Source organism: Acanthaster planci, linkage group LG10 (genome assembly GCF_054643075.1).
Source record: "Acanthaster planci isolate LZ-2023a linkage group LG10, COTS_SCS, whole genome shotgun sequence".
Lineage (NCBI taxonomy): Eukaryota > Metazoa > Echinodermata > Asteroidea > Valvatida > Acanthasteridae > Acanthaster > Acanthaster planci.
This window is the reverse complement of record NC_141786.1, coordinates 15,063,827-15,086,151: the sequence shown is the minus strand read 5'-3', so window position 1 is coordinate 15,086,151 and position 22,325 is coordinate 15,063,827. Positions and strand designations below refer to the sequence as shown.

The following is a 22,325-nucleotide window of genomic DNA, read 5'->3' as shown; positions in this document are numbered from 1 at the left end:
CATAAGTACCGGTAATTGGAAGATTTTCCTATAAAGTCCTGGTACTTTAACCCCTTGACGCCGGGACTTTTTTGTGAAAGCCGACGCAGAAAATTCCAGCCTCACTTCGCCACGAAGGCCACCTGCCAAACTGCAAATTCTTGGTTTGTGGCCCTGCGTGCTCTGCACGCTTTGATTTACACAGTGAAAAGGCTCATTGTTTGGTGGCATGCGGCTCTACTCACGCTTCCACATTCCCATTGCCTCTTTTCAAAGTGGGGACTATTGTGAAGCTAGTGATTATGATGCGAATTCGGCCTTTTCATTTCTTGGCTACACACAAAGACCAATTACCATATACACAAGAGCCAGGGTCTGCCTTCTTTCACCGTGTTCACTCAAGCGTGGACCGAGAATAATAGCTGAAAAGCGGGCTGAGGGATCTCAATTTTTACAGCGGCTCTTACCGCTTCCCCCGCTTCCCGGTGTGAAGGGGTTAAGGGCTCATAATCAGGCTTAATCTTACTGGGATGAGTAATGCTTACATGTACATCACATTGGGATAATAAATGTACAGTTTCATGTATTTCCAGTCTTGATCACATACATGTAGAGTACCGAAGTGTGATGTCACTTTGAACCAGAAAGTGCAGTGCAAATGAATGGAATACGCGCGCGTGTTGGTTCTCACGCTAATGCCTTTTCTAATTGTGCACGTGACGTATTCACTGTTCACTATTAAAACTACTGCTCAAATATACTCAGATATAATTCTTCTTCTCCGACAACTAAACATCGGGAATAATTTACCGGTAAGTTCCTGGAAAATAGAATTTGTTGACCATAGCACATTGCCAAAAAATGGCCTTTCAGTCAAATTCAGTGTGCACCTTCTTGTGTGTTACCTATGTGTTCCATCGTGAAAGCTACAATGCACATGTAGGTCCATCCCCCTTGCCTGTGATGAGCCCTGAGCTGGACCAAGAGAGGGCACAATTTGTCCTAGCTACCGAGGATCCTTTGGTCAGAGCTGGTTCACAAAATAACATTGAAATGCACACATTACGGGCATGTTGCTACCAGCAAAAGGAACACCCCCGACCAACCTGCATGGCTCTTTTCAACCACTGAGGGGGTGCTTCTGCTCGAGGTAGGAAGCAGTATTCTGCCGGAGTGCAGCTGACAGAATCTGCTACCACTAGGCCTACCTCAGGCATATGGGTAGATGCCATTCTCCAGAACATCGACTTGGAATAAAAGAAATTAAAGGATGGGGTGGCTATTAACATTTAAAGTTATTTGTTATACGTGTAAGTCTGTTTTTACAATTTTACACCTATTGCACATACACGGTACATGCACACATGTTCTCGCTGGGGTACCAGTACTAATTCTTGGCCTGTACTTGCACAAACTTTCCTTGAATATTTTTATCGATAATTTTTTTTTTCAAAAGAAAGAAAAAAGGCTTGTGGCAATTTGTCGGGAGATAAGAAACCATTTGTCCTCTTTTACTATTCCTCCCTGAGGCAAACGAATTGCCTAAGTTTACAGACGTCAGTAGTAAAGTAATTTCCCTGACAATTTAAGTGGAAAACAAATGTTTGACAAACAGAACGGACTGAAGAAAGAAAAAGGAAAACAGACAACAAAATTACATTTTGTCTGACAAATAAGACGTCATTGTGAGTGCATTGCTTCGTGGGACGGACTAGCCGCGTGTATTTGGTTTCAGAGGCTCACAATAAACAGGAAGACACTCACTCAAGGTAATCGTTTGCAGGGCACATGTTTTGCACCGAATCGCTCGAGTTTTAAAACGTGGATCGGCTGAGGGTGATGACATCATTGTTGCTGGGGCAACGCATATCTTACGCTGGCTGGTATAATTGCAAGATTACCCGCTGCGTCGACACAATTAAGTCTGCGCTGTTACGTGCAACTTCAAATGGAGTGTTTATAGCCCCTGGCATGTCATTGATGCATACGTGTATGTACATGTACACCGGTATGCAGGTGTGCATGCACTGGTACATGTAGACCATCAGGGTATACATACATTTTCAAAAGATGCAACCCACTTAAACACATGTACCGGTATGTCCATGTACATGGGTACCGGCCAAGGCATATGGTTACCCTACATTGTGTACAGTTGATCCTGCTGTAATAAAGTTGGCAAGGACCATAACAATTATTTTTCAAAACAAAGAAAAAATTCAAGAAATTTGGAATCTTTAAATTCTAACAGTATTTAGTAATAGTGTTCTTTATTAAACAGAGAGTTAACATTTTTCAAGGACACAATGGAATTATATTTTATGTACACTGCTTATCTTTACCTCTCAAAAGAAATCGTTGTACCACTTTTCCCTGGATTCACCATGAACCACGGAGGAATGAACCAACATTTTCAAGGTGTTTTCAACACACCGAGAAGCATCAATTGTCCAGTTAACATCTGATGTTTGGCCATCTGTGAAAAATCTGGTTACTTCACCGACTGTTGTCTGCCACTGGGCATTGAGAAATCTGTGAAGGGCTTATAAACATAATCCTGTTATGATTGAAAGTTATACATTGGTGTCATTAAAAATCCCTGAAAAATCCCTCCGAAGATTAGTCCAGTAAGCCCTGGGTAAACAGACATGAAACAACCTTCAAGGATTAATTTCACCGCAAAGTGGTTATTCAAATAGAATTCGAGGGATAAAGATATCAGGGTAATGATCTTCACTTGTACATGTACAATGCACATGCACTGGGACCAGAAATGAATTCATGTAGTGTATCTTTACTAATGTATATGTACATGTACATGATATGCCTGCTCTCTTGACGTCAGTGTCATGGTGTTCCTACAAGTGGCTGCTAAAACTATGGTTGGCCGTCGGTATGAAAGTAAAAGAATAATTTCCAAAGTGTTCAAAATCCAGCACAGCCACATGTTTCAAAACACTCTAGATAAACACATTCTGCATGAAAATACCTGTACAACCCCCATTTAAATTAATTGGACAAATGTCCATTTTGAAGGAATTCTAGGTACTGGGTACCATTGAAAACCAACCAAAAGGCTATTTCTGCCAAGTAATTTTGCCTACGAGTGGTAGGCAAAATGAGAGTGGTCTATACACCATGTACACTGTACATGTGTAATTGTACAGTATGTATACACAGCATATCCAGAAAATTCCATTGTGCTTTCATGTTTGGAAAAGGATTTTTTTTCTTCTTGCACACATGAGGTAATTATTTGAAAGCTAAAATTTAACTCTGACTATGGAGGACGGAATAGGCACACTGGCGTGCGCTTGTAAATAAATCCAATTATTTGTGCAACTTTGCCTCACAAAATAAGTCTGGAGTTCCTTTTTCTGCAATTTGGTGGACTACGTGTAGTTTCCATTGTTTGGTTTAGCCTCCATCAACGCAAACTTTTAGCTTTATTTTCTGTACATGTACCTTTACTGTTGCTCAGCTTCAAATGAAAATGGACATTAGGGCGAAATATTGAGGGTCTCAATTGCTTTCCACCATGTGAAATTCTTTTTAAGGACTTAAACTCAGAAGTGGCTCCGGCGACTTGTCTTCTTGTGTTACTGTAGAATGGGTCAGATTTTCACTTTAATTGTGCCCTGAAGTTTGGATGATGCTAAGGTAAGATATCTTGTGAGATCGACAGACAGGTGCTGGGCATTGAATGTACTGTATCAGTTGTTTTCTTGCCACACACTCATTTTCACAGTACAGTATTTGCCTTAGGAATGCGCAATGCGAGAAGACATTGGCTTTAAGAAAACTAGTCATTTTATTTACTTTACGACCCCCCCCATAAAAACCATGTCTCAAGAAATCCAGGCCTGAACACACACAACCACAACAAACGAAAAATACTCAATGTAAATAAACACAAGTTATAAATATCCCAGGTGGACAATTCGCTGGGTCCTTTTTCCATGCAGTTAACATTTGTCAACACCATTGAAGTGAATCGGGTGTCAATTTCTCTGATGACCGTTATTAGGGAACAGTGGACTAAAGGCAGATCGACAAACGAGCTATATGGGCATAATAGCCAGTTGCAGATAATTGAAAGCCTCCCACGCAGCCGCGACCCAGAGAGAGATAAAAAGTGCAGTATTTTCGTTAGCCAGGGATGAATTATAGCCCCAGCGTAACATTTAAAGTTCACCGATATTTTGTTTCGCCGGAATGCAGGGAGAGTGTGACTCAGGCAGCCACAGAGGCTGGTTAATGTTTCTGCAACACAGTCCAGCTCACAGTGCTTAGAATAGAGCAGTAATTGGGATTCAGGCTTACCAGACTATGGCACTGATCAACTGACTAATGTCTCAAGCATTATGACCCAGTATGTCTCTCGTTTTAAGTGCAAAAATATTTCACCATACCCATAAAAGTGAAATCCTCTAAAATTCTTGCGATTCATCATCAGAAACAGGGGGAATGCATTCACTGTACATGTACATGTATGTGAATATGTACCCTGTACTGTGCATGTATAGTGTAGATCTATGTACCAGTAACGACCTTGGAAAAGTCCTTTTGAATGCTTTGAAAATGACTGGAATGGAAACTATATTTTGATATGGAAACTATATTTTGATATGTGCATGTATAGTGTAGATCTATGTACCAGTAACGACCTTGGAAAAGTCCTTTTGAATGCTTTGAAAATGACTGGAATGGAAACTATATTTTGATATGAAAACCCTCTGAAAAGTTCCTTGCTTTGGTTGACCTCTTTCGGTTGGAGGTTCCAAAAATGAACAACAGGACCAAATTTCTAATCCAGATATCCACGATTGCCTAATTGAAACAAAACTAAGAGAACTTTTGATACACATGTACACATGTACACATGTACACACATTCCGAAATTTGTATCCTTGTGGAGACATGGCTTTGTTCTCCAGTACTTATTCGGTCGGGTGTGAAGCGATGTTTTCAAAATGCTCCCATTTCAACATGAATCACTCTCTTGGACTGAAATTTTGAACGCATGTCCCTTTAGCACTTCAATTTACAACAGATTCTTACATATTAAAAATTTCTCCTTTTTGAGCAATTTCCAAATATTAGTTTCATGAAATCCTTGTGGAGACCTATTCACCTTTAGAAATTCGTTGTGGAGACCTATTCACCTTTAGAAATTCGTTGTGGAGACCTATTCAACCCATTCCTCTGGGTCTCCACATACATGTACATGGCACAACATGCATTTTAAGTTGATGTTGAAATACATGTACAAAATCTGAAGAAATCAACCTCTGCTTCCAGCTAGACATCTTGATTGGCTACACTGTAAAGCAGTGTTTTGGAACTATTAAATATGTATACAAGTGCATTTCATGTTTGGAGGTTGCACATTACATGTACGTAAGAAAGTGCCCCTTAACATGTGCACATACATTGTACATGCACTGACTGAACATCTAACGGCACAGCGAATGACAAGAAAAATCAATTAAGCTTGGCCATATTTCTTTGAGCCATAACCATCCTGCCAGCCACCACAGGAAGTTAATGGCTGTTCTGCCCAGAACAACCCGCACATTTTCCCTTCCATATTGTCTCATTGAGGTCTGGGTTTCTTCTTCCCATGGTACATGAACCAGTACATTACTTTACCACATGTAAGGACTGCCTTACATGTTTTTTATATTTTTATATTAGGCCTACGTTTCTGACGATCGATGTTGACAATTTTCTTAGAAGACGGTCCCATTTCCACGTTTTCAGTGACAATACGGATGTAATCACCAAGTTTTTCTTGCTTTGGGATTTTTAACTGAAGTTAACTCGTACATTTGTTTGCCATGGCAATATGTAACTCGCACCAGAAAGTGACGTGTGTAGCGATAGTTTTAGTGCGCCATTAGGTGATGTACTGTACCATCTATACGTATAGAGTTTGTACACATGATGCGTCAGTTCATAGTGTGGCAACCATACACGATCCGTCAGTTCGTAGTGTGGCAACCATACACGATCCGTCAGTTCGTAGTGTGGCAACCATACACGATCCGTCAGTTCGTAGTGTGGCAGCCATACACGATCCGTCAGTTTGTAGTGTGGCAACCATACACGATACGTCAGTTTGTAGTGTGGCAACTACTCGTATCCATAATTTGTCAGTTCGTGGTGTGGCAACTACTCGTATCCATGATTTGTCAGTTCGTGGTGTGGCAACTATCCACAATACGTCAGTTTGTGATGCAGCTGATGATTTAAACCAGCATGCTCAATGCACACATGTACAAGTACACGGACAGAGGTACATACCTGCATTGCAAGGAACATGCACCGGTAAATTCCATTCCACAAAATAAGAGCAATAATAAGTTTGCGTAAGTCACAGCACAACATGTAGTGGTTTATTGTAACTCTTTCCAAAGCTACAGACACTAGTACATGTATCTGTCAGCTTTGCAATTTTTTTTTAATTGGCGTACATGTACGTGCGTTGAAATCTAATGGTTTATAGGAGCGAACAAAGTTGGACAACATGGGCTTTGGATGGTAAAAGCACAGAGGTAACATTAGAAAATAGATTGAAGATTTCAGACGTACATGTACCGTACATTTCCAGTTTGGTGAAAATTAAGTTTTGAAGGGAAAACACCGGTACTCGAAAACTACTCAGTCTCAACTGAGTAGTTTTTGTATTTAATACACTACACATGTACAGTACATGAACATCGCTATACTCAGAGACTGTACATGAAGTGGTGTTAAGATGAATTCTTTTCCCCCTTTGCTTTTTCTGGGGAAATTCATTTTCATTTCCCAGGATTTGAAACAATGTGAGAAATATTGCTGACATCATTTCCCACCCGTGCAAAAACACTTCAAAAAACTAGTTTTTTGGAAGTGACTTTACACACCATTTCACAGTGGTGAAAACCAGCACTTGCGGCACACTAAATATTCAACAAATGGATTATTCCAATTACCATAAGCACTATTGCCAGATTTACTTAGTTTTCCGCGTATTTTTCATGAGTCAGGTAAAAAAGAACATCTGCAGAGAAATATGGCCACACATCTCTGCTTTATTTCAGTTGACTTATGGACTGTAGACCAGGTACACTGCAGTCTTGGCAGTATGGGCTACGTTGTACATGTACATGAATGTCATGTAGACCTTTGACGTCACGCTTTATACACATACCGGTATGTGCACTTTCCCATGGAATGCAATCCATCAAGCTCTCGTAGCACAGCACGCAACAAAGAGTGACATCATCATCTATTACCCTGGTACATACATGTACATGTACAATTAATACATTGCATTTTGGTTAGCCAGGGATGAAGTACAATCCGCTCTGCAAGAGTCACATGTCACCTCAGCCAATAAAGGCCTTTTAGCAATATATAGGAACCCTCAACATTTTAAAATCTACTTCTACACAACGTCCATCATACCAAACTGAGTGGCACATCAAAAAAAAGAGCTCCAAAATTCCTCTATCTATAAATACTAAGTAAAACTCAAAAGTGGCTCTGGTGACTTGCGACTCATTTAGTTACAGAGTGAGTGCAGCCAGTGCACGTTGTTATGTAGCACTTGAAGTTAACTGATTTTTTTCCCCGCTGGAATAATTAAAGGATGAATGTGACTGCATGAGACCCTATGGAGACAAGGATACTGTAAAAGATCGCTGCTTAAATGTAATTTTACGGAGGAAGTAAAGAAATTTTGATAAAGGAAAATGTTGCTGGCAGTTCTTCTAAAAGCTAGCTGCAGCGAGCAAACAGTGAGGCAGCTGTCAAGATATCATCAGACTTCTTGTAATGAGCAGCGTCGTTTTTATTATCATCAGTTGTTGATGCTACTTAGCGGCCCAGTAATCAGAAAGGGATTCCATGCCTTCCATGCAGCAGAATGTCTGCCGCTTTAGTCTCGTTACAAACGACCCATGCTGTCCTCTCTGACATCTCATCCGTTGCCGCTTATTTATTGTCGTTGACCGGCAATCCGCTGCGGCCAGCGCCTCGTGCACTACGCTGTGACTGCAGTATAGTTAACCTAAATACCAGCCAGGCGACATTTAACCCTTTCCCGCAATCCCTCGGCCAAGCGAGATCTTTAATACACAGAAACACAACAACGTGATGGATCCATAGGAACATTATAGTTTCTCAGTTAGAGCACCAGGGAGATGCATTATGCATCTCCCAGGCTGTTTCATTTATCCGTACACTGTACATTGCACTGTATCTTGGCTGTACACCGTGATGCAACAATTAGCCACCACCACTTTGGAAGGGGAGGGGAATTCGAACCGTCCTTGCTTGGTGGTGGGGGGGTAGACAAATGAGTAAATCTCAGGGGTATAGAAACTGTAGATGTTGTGACAACTCTTAACAGCTGTACTAGAACAAATAAGAATTGGTACTATTGACCTGCATGTATTTGTTGTACATGTATAGAAATTGAGGCAGGGAATATGATGCACACGTACATGTACATGTGCCGGTACACATATGCGTCACAGTGACCAGGTGACGTTTCAATTTTCGTTATACAAAGGGACAGTAGCATGTGCTTACCTGTATATGGTAGTTGATTTCAAATTTACCCTTGACCAGTACATTGTAAGTCCTACTACTGGTTCATGTGTACACATAGTGGCCAAGATTTTGTTGTGTTCAATGAAGTGGTACTCCGACTGTACCGTACACATTATGCAGACTGTATACGGTTTCATTGTATGACTACATACAATGTAAATGTACATGGTGCTGGTACCGGGAATGCAGTGTAAGATTACACAATGTAATTGTACATGATTATGTTTGGGCAAAATCAGACACTGTAAAATTACATGTACAATGAGCTGGATGTGAAACGTTTGCTCAATTGCGACCGAATCCCACAAAATGAGGCGTATAGGTTCAGTTTGCAATGGAAAGAGCTCAAACTGAGTGTTGTTTTCACGTACATCTGTACCACTCAGTTTTGCATCATGATGCAAATGGCATCATGTGGATGACAAATACTAAGGGTAATTCCTAGTGAATATTATAGCCCAGGATTCTTTTCAAGGCCTTCAGAAGTTGCTCTAGGGGCCTGAGACTCATTTGGTCAACTTGGGTCACAATTGTGCTTTGATCTTCTTTTCACAATGAGAGCTCTAGGAGAGACAGAATTGGGTCTAAGGCTTGAAGTCAGCAACAAAGTTTTGAACGTGTCCCTGGTTTCCATCTCCTATCTTCCACACTGCTGCAGAGTCTGGGTGTTGTGCTGTATGTGCTCGTGTGCGGAGCCCTACCCTTTGATGCCAACACACTGCCCCAGTTGAAGGAGAGAGTCCTGGCCGGAAGATTCAGGATACCATTCTTCATGTCAACAGGTCAGAAAATAAGCCTAAAGTTGTTGTGTACAGAGTACGTTTATATGCACATTGCAATTGAGAGATAGGCCGAGAATGGAAATTCTTTCCACACTTGTTACTTCCCTAAGGGAATTCATTTTTGTCTCACAATATGTGAAAATAATTTCCCATACTGGACAAACTTTTTCACATAAGTGGAAAAACATTTTCACACCCTGTCTTTCGAATGGAAAAATATTTTCACGCCCTATCACACAAATGGGAAAACATTTTAATCTCGTTTCACAAATTTGGAAAGCATTTTACACCTTTTCACACTAGCAGGAAACTATTGTCACTCCTTTTTACACTAGTTGGAAAATATTTTTCAAACCTGGTGAAATTCTAATATGAATGTGAACACAAATTCTTTTGGCATAATCTCGCATTCCCATTAACAGAACTTTCAATTGCAAAAGACTTGTATTTATTTGTCCTCAGCAGACTACAAGTGCACGTACATCCCGCATGTGCAATTCCGGTTCTAAAATTGTGACCTGCATTATTCGGCTTTTGGGGATAAAGTTTAATATTTTACTTGGCTCCAAGTTTGCAAACTTCTAAGAGCGGAAAGGGATAATTTTCTCCCTTTTACTCTCAATAACCAACATGAGTAATGAGTATCTGGCTTGTCTCACATGGCCTTTTCATGTTGCTCAGCAGGCTAATTACTAGCCATTTCAACCGTACACATGTGTACAAAATCCTCACTCCATCTCTCAGGAGTATGTGTATAAATGGACACATCTACAATATAGGCATGACCGGTACACCGCACATGCAGTATTGTATATAAATTGGTTATCAAGAAACGTGCAATGATCAGGAGCATTACAGCCATGAATGTGTCATGAAGGGTCAGGGTTGGGATCCGTGTGTTGTGTCCCCCGGTAACCCAAGTTACCCACATCTCTGTCCAGAGTTATTGCCTTTGAAAACTGTGCTGGGGAAATATTGGTTAGAAATACAGTGCACTGGTACCAGGACACCGGACAGAAAAGCAGCAGGCCTAATGAATCAGATTGGCTTGCGTCATAATGATTAAATTCCAGAGTGCGAGCAGCTGATCCGTAAGATGCTGGTCATCGACCCGGCTAAACGCTACACCATCGAGCAGATCAAGAACCACAAGTGGATGCAAATGGAAGGAGGGGAGCCCTCCCCAGTCACCAGCCCGGTCTCCGACATCCCCAAGCCCGTCGGGGAGTTCAACGAGCAGGCCCTGCGTCTTATGCAAAGCCTGGGCATTGACCAGCAGCGGACGATAGAGGTGAGTGCAATGGACCTGCATGTGCACACAGACATTAGAGGTGTGCATGAGCAATAGAGGGTGCCGTGTATCTGCATAAAGGCCATCCGTACCTTGGGCGAATGCTCAGCAAAGCAAATTTGAAAGTCATGAAACGCTGTGCAGTGAAAATTTCCTGAGTTGAAGTATATGTGGGGTTTTGTTTTTCTGTTTTTGAAAATGCACCATTAACTCCTTCACGCCGGGAGGCCCAGCATACAAAGCTCTGTCCAGCAGCAGGCCCCATTGAACCAGCAGCTGCATGGTGAATAGACTGTATGTGTGGTATACACTAATCCTCACTCAAAGCCGCGGCTGTGGACGGCTCCCGCTATGAAAGGTTTAATTGTAGAGCTGACATCATAAACATCACTTTTGTTCTCAATTTTGAGCCAACCATGAAGTGGCCTTTATTTTGGCTGCAGCAGGCAGTGAAATACACAGCTATAAGCCCAAGATCTGGTGAAAAAGTGACACTTTCCAAGGCCCAAGTCAAAAATAGAAGTAGTAAGAGACCTTGCAGCAGTTGTGTGTGTGAGAAATAAGTCAGCCTTGTGTTTTGGTCATCAATTAGGTTTTATCTAACCCCCATTATCCATTAAATGTCTTATTCTGTTTGGCACAAAACTATCTATGTTTATTTTCTGCCCTGGACATGTTTTATTGTAGTCATTGCGGAGAGATGCCTATGATCACTACACAGCTATTTACTACCTCCTAGTTGAAAGACTTAAACTTCATCGCTGCAGCTTTCCCGTCGAGGGACGAGTGGACAGTCGGTCACGTAGACCCAGTTCTATTTCTGACCATGCCATTCTCCGGACTCAGGTCATTGGCACGGGGACCCACATACCCCATGTCGTCCCCGGTTCGCAGCAGAGCCGGAGCCCAATCAAGCAGCACTCACTCGGAAGCCACCCGACACAGCAACAGCAACCAATTATGGGCTTCCGGCCTGTCCAACCGGCGTCGCAGCCTGCCGGAGTCAAACCCGAAGCCGCCCATGCCGCGCTGCAGCGGAAACGCAAAGAGCCCATCCTGCAGCAGCCCACCTGCATCTTCAGCGAGGGAGACGTGGTCAGCGTCCCGCAAGTGGTCAGCGGCACTCTCTTAGAGCCGCTGCCCCGGATGAACTTCCGCAAGGTCCGCTCCATGTCGCCCAACCACATGGTGGTGACGTCCATCGATGAGGGAGTGGAGGTGGACATGCCCGAGAGCGAGGGTGAAATGGACAAAACACCCACGGAGCAGCTGATGGCCCAGCGTCGCCACACCTTAGGAGAGACGTTTGAGGTGACGCCCAGCATGGAGCCCACACTGTCAGACTTTGGCATCGAGCCGCAGGACCTGTCGGCTTCATTTGATTCTCAGGAAGAGATGGAGATTGCCCAGATCTCACAGGGTTTTGTTCAGGGCTTGGGGCAAGGGATGTTCCAGCTGGGCTCAGGGAGCCAGCGCAATTCACCCGACTTGTCCCCGACAGTGCAAGAGCAGCACATGATTGGGGGCCCGCCAGTGGGGCAAGGAATAACGGAGACGTTATTGCGAACTGGCAGTCAGTCCCCAACGAGCTTCAGGGAAGGCCGTCGCGCCTCGGACGGTCTTCTCCTGCAGGACTCCTTCAACCCCCAGCACAAGAATTTGCCTCGCACTCAGGGCATTAGTGAGCTCCATGCCCGGTTGGATCAGCAACAAGGAGGCGAATTCACAGACTGCAAGATTATCGCCGAGCATGCCAAACAGCAGCAAATGCAGCAGCACCACGGCCGCCTCTTGCAGCACATGGACTCGGTGCAGTCCACTGACAGCGGCTCATACTCGCAGTGCCAGGTCGGGCAGCAGCCAGTCACGTGGCGCCGGTTCCCCGCCCAGGTGCAGCAGAACCAGCGGCAGAACCACTTCCAGGCCATGAAACACACCATGCACACGGAGCCGGCGCAGGGCACCGGCTGCAGTTTTGATGAGCTGTCCCGGGGAGTGACGCCAGCCCGCAGCCTGCAGCACCACCTCATGCAGCAGCGGCTGATGCAGAAGCGGCAGCAGCTGCACAAGCAGTCCCAGCTCAGCCAGCAGTTTCAGCAGCTGCACCTGGAGCGCCAGCCGAGCTTTGACGGTCGGCCGCCTCCCCCGAACCGCGCCGACTCCTACAAGCAGGCGCAGCAGCACCCTGTGCTTCCGCAGTTCTCCATGAAGGAGGAGCCAATCCGCAGCGTCACACCGCCGGGAACTTTCTCCCAGGAATCCAGTCACCATAGCAACAGGGATGCCTCCAAACTCCACTTTGGCCTGCCCGTGACCCATCACAGCTTTGACAACTCTCAATTTGAGTGTATGGACACTTCTGAGGGCCCCACAAGCCAGTCAGGTTTCTCGTACACACCATGCTAGCTTCTCGCAACAATTGACGCTTGCCAAAACTTTCAATGAAAATAACCTGCCTGAATCTCTCAACAAATGACATATTGTAAGCAGACTGAGCATCAGTTTTATGAGATTGTCACTGATGGATTGTTGAAATCTTTTGTACTAAGGAATGGGGGAAAAAAACAGTAAAAAATGCAGAAAGGCTTTGACAAGTTTTGATGCAGATGTGTATTCGTCAAAGGCTTATCACTGTTCAGTTGCAGTTTGCTGACTCAAGAAAGAAACAGTCCTAGACCAGAAGATAGTGCACCTGAGTTATTTCCTGATTAATGAGCAGGAGTGACCACAACTCACTCAGTGACTCATTCAGACCTTGTGCCAGGAGTGTCCATACTGTGCAAGTTAGCAGCATTGTATTCAGCATTTCATTGTGTGTGCTTTTGTTTTGGTCAAATTAAAGTTTTAGAGTACCAAAGTGTGACGTCACTGTGAACCAGAATGTGCAGTGCAAATGAATGGAGTATGCGCGCGTGTTGGTTCACGCGCTCATGCCTTTTACACACTAATTGTGCACGTGATGTATTCACTTCGGTACTCTATTGAAAAGTGGCAACCACCGCTTTCTCCCCCTCGGTGAGTTTTTGTGAGTTACATCCACCATCGGCCACCTACATGTAGTTGAGTTTTTAGAGAGAAGAGTACTCCTACTTACACCCGTTTGTGCCCTGCAGTGCTAAAGTTACCGTAACTCTAGGACAGCACTGTGTAATGCGTAAACAACGAAGTGTGTGTAGAATGGGGCTTTGTTAAGCACATTCATGTCTTAAGAATGCCTATATCACAGTCATCATCAATGTTACTGTTAGTTCCTTGGGTGACTGTCAGTCTGTTTATGTTTAAGGTCATTCACCAGAACAGTTAATATACATGTATAGTGTACTCAACATTAAACGGGAGATACATGTAGGTGTAAGTCATCGAGTATTGATAGGCATGTGCACAGAACATGTACATCTATGGGTAGGCCCTCACCTTGTTAAGGCAAAGTTTTTATTGTTAGGCAAATTACCACGTAGGACTGAATTTTGGGGACGTTTCTCTGTGCAGGTAATGATTTTGGCCCCCAGAAAATCAGTGTAATAACGAGTACATTGATGTCCTCACAGCTACGGAGCAAGTACTGGCACAGTCCCACGTTGGACATGCATGACGAGAAATGTGATTGGCGTTGGTGGATGTGTAACTGTAAGACATAATTATATAGAGGGAACAGTCTATTTTGTAATTGTGGCAACTTGAGGGCACCACAGACAGTGTTGGTTGGACCATCGCTGTCACAGAGAGTATTCTATTATGTACAGACATAGAAGCCAATACGGGCATGGCATTACGCTTCTGGACGGGTGGTACGAAGTATGCGCACGCCATGTGCCATGTCGACCTCGATTTGCTAAATACGCGCATGAACGTCAGGTGCAGTCACACTGTACATGTAGCCGTGGCGTTTCCTGGGATTAGTCTATAGCACAGTGACCGCGTTTGTCACAGAGGTTTGGAAGAATTTGCCAGATTGGATTTGTTTGATTTAGATTTGAAAACAAAAGGGACGGTAAAAGTCCTGGTGATCATACAGCAGCACCATTTCAGCACCAATGACTATGAAATATGTCTTGTGTTTTTGGTACCGGTAGATTTGAAACTTAAAATAATACCCACATGCCTTTTGTTCAACAGAGAAACAAAACTGTCAGAGGCATGTACACATGAGTACCACATTGCATCAAACACTGAGTTTATCCTTGCCCATAGTATTGACACAGTTCTGTTTAACAAGTGATAATATACCAAAATTTGTTATACATGTGACATCAAGTACCAACAAGATTGCCAACAAGCCTGAAACATTTTATATTTAAGATTCAGGACAGACTTTGGCATTTCCATGAAGTGAAGCAATTTTTGTCTGGGCCAAGGAAGTAGCATGCACACGGACGTACCAGTATAGTTTGCACCCTATCTACATGTAAGTGAAGCATTGGTCCTTTACAAGTTGGAGGTTGAGGACAGGTTTGTTGTCTACTCCAGTCACTTTTGAGGAACGATTGTTGCCGTAGTTAACAGATTTCACCCCAAGGCAGACTTTCCTGTCATGCATTGCCACAATTCCCAGCTAGCATCTCACTGGGTGCGTTTGATTAACTTCCATGAGTTGACTCGGGTTTAACCTCATCCCCACTGTCGTGCTTGTTTGTCACTGAGCATACATGAACAGCCATCCCTAGCTCAGGGATGCTCTGTGTGTAAGCTTAGTTGACCTTGCCCACTCTGTCAGAGGTCAAAGGTCAGATATTTGAAGAGGTCAGAGGCTGGAGTGGAGACCTGCACACTTGACCTCAGACCTTATTTTTCCAAGCACACATTTGACCACCGTCCTGATCCTCAAAATGGCTTATTGTGTGTTGTGATACAAACATCCTCTAAAGTGATGTATATTTTGGCGTACCACCTGTTGAATTGAGACGTTTTATTAGCAAGTCGATGTATTTGAAGAATTTTGTATTGTTAGGCTTTTCATACAGCACCGAGTGTGTGACACCACAGGTACCAATTTTGTAGCGTACAGCGCAGCAACCGTAGTTGATGTTAATTTGAGTAGGGACACTGTATCCATTGGCAATAACACTTGTGTTTGGGCTCGTATGAACAGAGACATACTGAAGAAAACGAATGTCTGGTATACATATATCATGTGACGATACATGTATCATGTGACGATACATGTATCATGTGATGATACATTCAAATTCATCCAAGATGAGTTGGCGTCCCATCAGAAAAGCAGATGTAGTGATCAAGACATCAAGATTGGCCACCATGTTAATGGCCACGTTGACAAAGTTGATGATTTTATTGTTGCCAGATAGTGGCATGCATGACACTGAATTGATTTGGCGGTGAATCTGAAAGTTCTGTTCTCTGAATTGAAATGAAGAAAAAAAACACAATTGTGCATTGTATGTTTGGTTTGTTATACTGAGTTTTGGCAACAGTTTGGACAATGCCCTCATTATTATATGGGTACACGAAGGCATTATCTAAAATGTTGCCAACTCCTATAACCACCCGACTTTTGGGCTCCGAATCTGGTGGATAATAAAGTCACATCCTGGTAGGAACTCAGCTTGGATGCTAGCCTTCAGATGAGCACATGAATTATGCAATTTTATTCTCTCATTCTGAAGACCAACTATTGCCACGCTCTGAATAAGAAGTCAAATATTGATTAAGAAGTCCAACTTACCCAACAAGAGCGGGGGGGAGGGCTTGTAGAATCTCCTCATTTTCCATACAGGAGCGGGTATCACTACCTTGCCAGTTTTGATGGTACATGTATATTGTTTGCTATATGTGCCATCCTTAACCCTAACAGTCCTGAATCCTCCAATTTAATATGATTTTGCACACACCCTAGGGAGTTAGGGTTAATAAGTTTGATACATTGGCAAGATTGTTGCAGAGATTGTTACATCCTGCTCTGTTGTTTTTTGCTAGTTTCTGAGCTTACATGTGTGTGTTACATTTACAATGATGACAACTCATTTGACCTGCTGGCTCCAAATTTAATACATATCTGCTGTAAGATGGCCGAGATTTTGGGAATTGCACCACCCCAAAGTGCAACCCCAACCCTACCCCTAAATGGGAGAGAGGTACATTTACCTTTTTCCTTTTAAGGGTATACCAGACATAACGATTCTCTACAGATAAAGACTTCATCATGGGAGTTCATTTTTGTCTATTCAACATCATCAGGATTTTCTGCGTCGTTAAACTTATATGTCTTCTGTTCTTTTCATTGCATCGGTCAAACCTACACAACAATGCAAGCACTGAAAAGCAGTTTGGCAGCAAGCCAAGTGACCTGGGGTTGACCTCAGTATGACCTTTTGGTGTGACCCACAAATGTACATTGTAGACTCACCTGCCAATTAACACGATAGCCACGAATCATCCTCGCAAAAAACAGATATATTTTTGAAATATCAGATATTTGTACTGTTGGTTGCAGATTGTGCACCTTATTTGAAAATAACATGACTTTAATTTTGAAGGAATTTAACTGAAAAGCAACTCAGTTACTTAGGAACGCAGTTGATGTACGCATGTAAATTTTAACTTGCACTTGAGTTGCTGAGAGAGTAACAATATTTATTACTTCTGGTGTTGCTTATGAGCAAATTGCCATAGAGACAATTCTTCCAATAGTTTTGGAGAAAATACGGGAACGTGTATTATATAATGTTGTACTGTTAATGTAATGACAAAAACTTGTATATTTTTGCAAACTAATTAAAACCCAAGTTTAATTAATTGAATTATGCAGATTACTGGTTGTTTTTATATGATGATGACATGGTTGAGCTTTTAATGATTGAGTAGGACTTCAGAAGAGGAAAAATTGGGAATGAAATTATTTTTAAGGCAGGCTTTCCTGAAGACAGTTAACATCAACCTCTTTCTCATGAATTATGAGCAGGCTCCCCTGAGTCTACCAAGTGGTTGCACGTCTTAGTGCAGGAGACGCCACATACCTGAGAGTGAAGCAAGAATGACACTTTATGAATTACGGATCATACGTGTACATGAAATTAATTTTTGTTGCTGCAAACTGGCAGGCACTATGTGTGTACACTTCCTTCAAAACTAGTAATTTCTAGTTCTGGTTTTTGTACATCGAGCACAGGAGTGGAAATATTCAAAAGTTGGAAGCTTGACACTAATTTCCTCTAGGTGTTTGTGGGGTAAGGGGGAAAACTTAGGTTTCAGTGTTGAAATGTGACAAAATTAATTTGATTGCAAGCCGGGGATGAGGTTGGTGTTAGTGCAGTTTTAATGGGAAAACAGGGAAAGAGGTTGATGCCATGGGATAGTGGACGAATTGAAGTTGACAACTTTCAGCCAATCAGGTTCCTTGATCTGTGTTCTTGGGAATGGCAAAGTGTGTACATTTGGGATTGGAAAGCTAAGTCAGGAAACCATACAGTACGGACAATCTTATGTGGGAAAATATAAGGGGAAATCTGCCGGGTTTGCTCGTTGGCTTTTCTTGAAAATTCAAGGAAGTTTCCCTACAGAAAAGAAGTCTGACCAGTCGTGTGTTCTGGTGTGAGTAGTACATCGGATTTATTTCAAGCATTTGTGAATGCATTGCAGTTGGCCTGATATTGCCCATGTGTAGGATTGTATTTGTACTTGGTGCTTTTGTTGTTTGGAAGGGAATCGAACCCATGACATCTTGTTTGGTCGTGCAGACACCTCAACCATTCAGCCTCCTGCTTCAGCATTGTGAGGTTAACCCTGTAAAAGAGTAGAAGACAGCATAGATTTTGCAGGGAAATGGCACATAAGCATTCAAGGGTGTAATTAGTGAGCAGACTACCTGTGTACATGTAGTTGACCAAATGGTACCAGCGTGCTGGTAAGATTAGTAGCTATGATCACATTGCCCAACGTAACATCATGCATGTATGCAAAACAGTGTGGGCAGCTGATGTGTCCAAATACATGCATTGATGCCAGTTTTCAGGCAAATTGAAGGCCAATGCACCGTGAAGCTTCCCTGTGCGCAGAGCTTTGAAATGGGAGATACTATAAGGAAAATACATGCATAGCAGGAAACTGCGGCATTTTGGTTGATATGGAACTGTTCTGTGCTTCAACATACATGTACGCACCACCACTCTTGGCTCTGCAGCACGAATTCTTAGGTATGCGTTGACAAAAAATAACGTTTGTGGCATTACAGTCCGGTGTTGAATAGCAAAGCACCGAGATCATTGCAAATAAGTGTGTTTGTTTTTGGGAATTGAGTCACGCTGTGCACACCGCACATGATAATTCTTGTGATCACCTTTTACCACATCCTGTAGCATAGTTTTGGGCTGACTACATTTGACAGGCTCAGACTGCGTAGTGAAATGGTGTGTTGTAATACACTTCTCCAAAAAAAGTTGAGGACCACTTTTTATTTTGTGTATACACTTTTTAATATGAGATATTTTACTGCTGAAAGCGTGCATTTGATGTTTTGAAACATTTTTTTGAATTTTTTCATTCCAGTGAGACACCATTTGGACAAACAAAAAAATGAGAGAACTAGACCCCACTCATTGCTTGGAAAAAACTTACGAGATAAGAATAGAGTGGTCCTTGACTTTTTTTGAGTAGTGTAATTCTAACTATTGAGCAACATGCTACTGTTGTGTGAAAATGATTTTTGATTTGGTAAGGATGTTTTCCTGGACTAAGTGGGTGAATTTTGGAAGTGTGTAAAAACTATTATAATATATGTATGAAAATGGGCTGGCCCATCACTTTGGAAGAATTCTGTGGCATTGTTTAGTTTCCATGGTGATATGATGTCATTCTGTCATAGCATTATGAAATAGATATTTGGTGAACTTTGTTTTAGGTTTTAGAGTGGATAGCCTGCTAATGTGTGAGTGGGTGGGTGTAGGAATTTAAGGGGGAATCAAGGGCTGTACAATTCTGTTAATCTTCTGCACAGTTCTGCAGAGTACAGTGAAGATCTCCAGCAAGTTCAGCATGGGAAGCAACATTTGGCTCGATCCAACAAAATATGGCCTGAATGGCCAGATATTTGCACACCAGAAATCAATAGACCCCTTGCACTTGGTACTCGGTGACCATTCCTTTCACATAGCATGGAACCACTGAAAACCATGCTGTGCAATCCCTGTGTGGCTGTCAGTGTACATGTACTTCCATACTAGGACTGCATTTATCGAATACCCACCTGAGAGATGCATGAAAAAGGACTCGCGTTCTTCAAGCATCTAAAGAATAAAGTGAAGAAGTATTTAAGACTCATTTTGTGGGATTCAGCTTCAGTATGTTGGATGATGTTCTTACATATAAAGCTTCCTAAATGCATTTATAGTTTTCCTGGAGCGGTGCTGTTCTGTTCCCTTTAACTAGGAAAGTGTGAAAGCTGCCACAAATCTCTGTTCAAATTATTGCAAAATGGAAAAAAGGGAAAAACAAAAGAAGTTACTAACCCCCTTACGTGCGTGCTCGCGCAAAATGTGTCCAGTCATCAATGACTGAGGTTTGTAAGAGGGATAAATTTAAACCACCTGATTGATAAAGTTGTTTTCTATTATCACTCCACACATGCTGGGATCATCAGCTGTCATGGGTTTCCTATCAACTTCTCAAAAATCAGGACAACTGTTTCTAAAATGTCGTTTACACAGTTCACAAGTCGCTGTTGTTTTTCATATTTAGCCATGAGTTGTTCAAGATTACGACCAGGATTTCTGCATATGTTGTTTGTTAATTCAGAGATGAGAAACTATTTGTAAATCAACCCAAAGAAATATTCTTTCTATTTACTTTGCCGGTTGGATGATGATGGCAGAACAGGATAGCATCATGCTCTGCCGGGAAAGATTTTCAGTGTCGTTAAATGTCTTTTTGCAAGAAAAGCCCAATGATATTAGTCCTGTCAGGCTGGCCACATGCCAAACATGTCACACTGCCTACACACTATGTGGGACTTCATTAAAACAGGCTTTTCCACAAAGAATAAAAATAAGCCCCAAGCCTATTTAGATGTTGCTGCATTTTTTACCCCGAGGTCAAGTGGCAGTCACAAATCATAATTTTCTATAGAAAAAGCCAGCCTGTAAATGAAGGAATATCACAGCCATTTGTTTCGTATTACGTTGAATTTCACTGATGCCATTTTGATGGGAACTTACATTGAATTTATACTTGTATTAAAAAATTCATTTCTTGTCATTAAATGTGCAATATTAAAGCATACCCCAGTTGCTAGGCATCACACAAAGCAAAGCTAGAGAAGTTTACAAATGACTGAATCAATGCCTAGGGTGATCAGATGTCTGACGATTCAACTTGCCAGTATGTTGTCAGCACTCGTCATATTTCTGGTGTAGCAATATACATGTTACTGCTCTGACATTCAGATTAATGGCGAAAATCACACCACTTCCAGTAAGCACCCACATTCCTGGAGTGGGTGTTACTTAGCAACCGCATGTGAAAAAAAAAGAGAAAAGATATGGCCACCCATTGATGTCATTCGTTGCCACGGCGACGTGACTAATGTGCAGGGATGAATATGAAGGGTGCAGCAGGGGACGCAGCAGCTGTATGGGGCAAGGAGAGACACTGCTAGATAACCAATTTCTGTCAATCTGGCAGGTTGCCATGGTGATGTGAAATTATTTCAAACGTGAATGTTATTACGAGACTTGACCAGAGTGGATTTGAATGCAACTTAAACTGACTGAAGAAAAAATACCAAATTTGTGTTTATGTTATTGAAAGAGATAGAAAGAATTGTATTTTAGTGTACACCTTTAAGTACATACTATAGTTTGAAAAAAGGATTCACCAAAAAGGAAAAAGTAATGACTGTCGACAGATACTTTTTATGTGGTTGAATTTGTTGCATAAATTTGGAGAGATTTTAGCGGCCACTTTTTGATAGTGGCCGTGTTTCAATGAGTGACGCATTAATGAACAGAATTTTGTGAAATATTAAGTATACATGTACATGTATGAAAGAGGCATACGATAATGCATATAGATTATGCACAAGATGCCAAGCCAATATACCGGTATATATAGATGGAATCTTCCAAAACTGCTGGAGGTATTTCTAATGGAGTTTTGAAAGCTATTTTCTAAACAGTATAAGTACTTGCACATGTTGCTGATTACCTGCCCTACCCATTACAATAATAGAATGGCCCAAAGATTTAACTTGGGGTCTTATTCCTGCCTCTGTCTACCATTGCTGGCAAAAGGGAGCAGATGTGTTAATTTTAATGGATGATTCCATTGTACACAGGGGCTCTGTTTTTCTGTTTTAGAGATGTATAAAGTTTGTACATGGTACTGAATTAAATTAAAGAGAAGTTGTTCCGACTGCCATTTGATGTTCAGGAAAAACTTGTTTTCAATGTGTATTGATTTGGGGCCAGTGTTTTTTTCTTTTTTTGGTGGTAGTGTAACTTCAACATGGCAGACACAATGGGCCCCAATCGGAACCAAGAGAGGGCGCAATCTTCTTAGCAACAGAGGCTGCTTGGGTGGGAACTCCAGTTCCCTGGTTCTTGAACGACTACAAGGTGATGCGCTACATATGCATTACCACCAACAAAATGAATACTCCCCAAACTAAAATAGACTTGTAATATGTGACCGGATCTGCAGAAAGGTGCATTATGTCACGTTTA

The 22,325-nt window shown here is 42.2% G+C and overlaps 1 protein-coding gene across 3 annotated transcripts in view; it reads left to right on the top strand.

Annotated features, from left to right (window-relative positions):
• The window catches only part of LOC110982964 (serine/threonine-protein kinase SIK2-like), a 47,146-nt gene extending 25,108 nt beyond the window's left edge, over positions 1–22,038 (top strand). For all 3 annotated transcript variants that reach the window (XM_022241794.2, XM_022241793.2, XM_022241792.2), the window contains exons 7-9: positions 9,239–9,362; positions 10,436–10,653; positions 11,341–22,038. In XM_022241794.2, coding sequence (XP_022097486.1) covers positions 9,239–9,362; positions 10,436–10,653; positions 11,341–13,059 — 2,061 coding nt within the window. In that variant the 3' untranslated portion in view covers positions 13,060–22,038. The remainder of the gene's footprint in view (positions 1–9,238; positions 9,363–10,435; positions 10,654–11,340) is intronic.
• Positions 22,039–22,325: the final 287 nt, after the last annotated feature.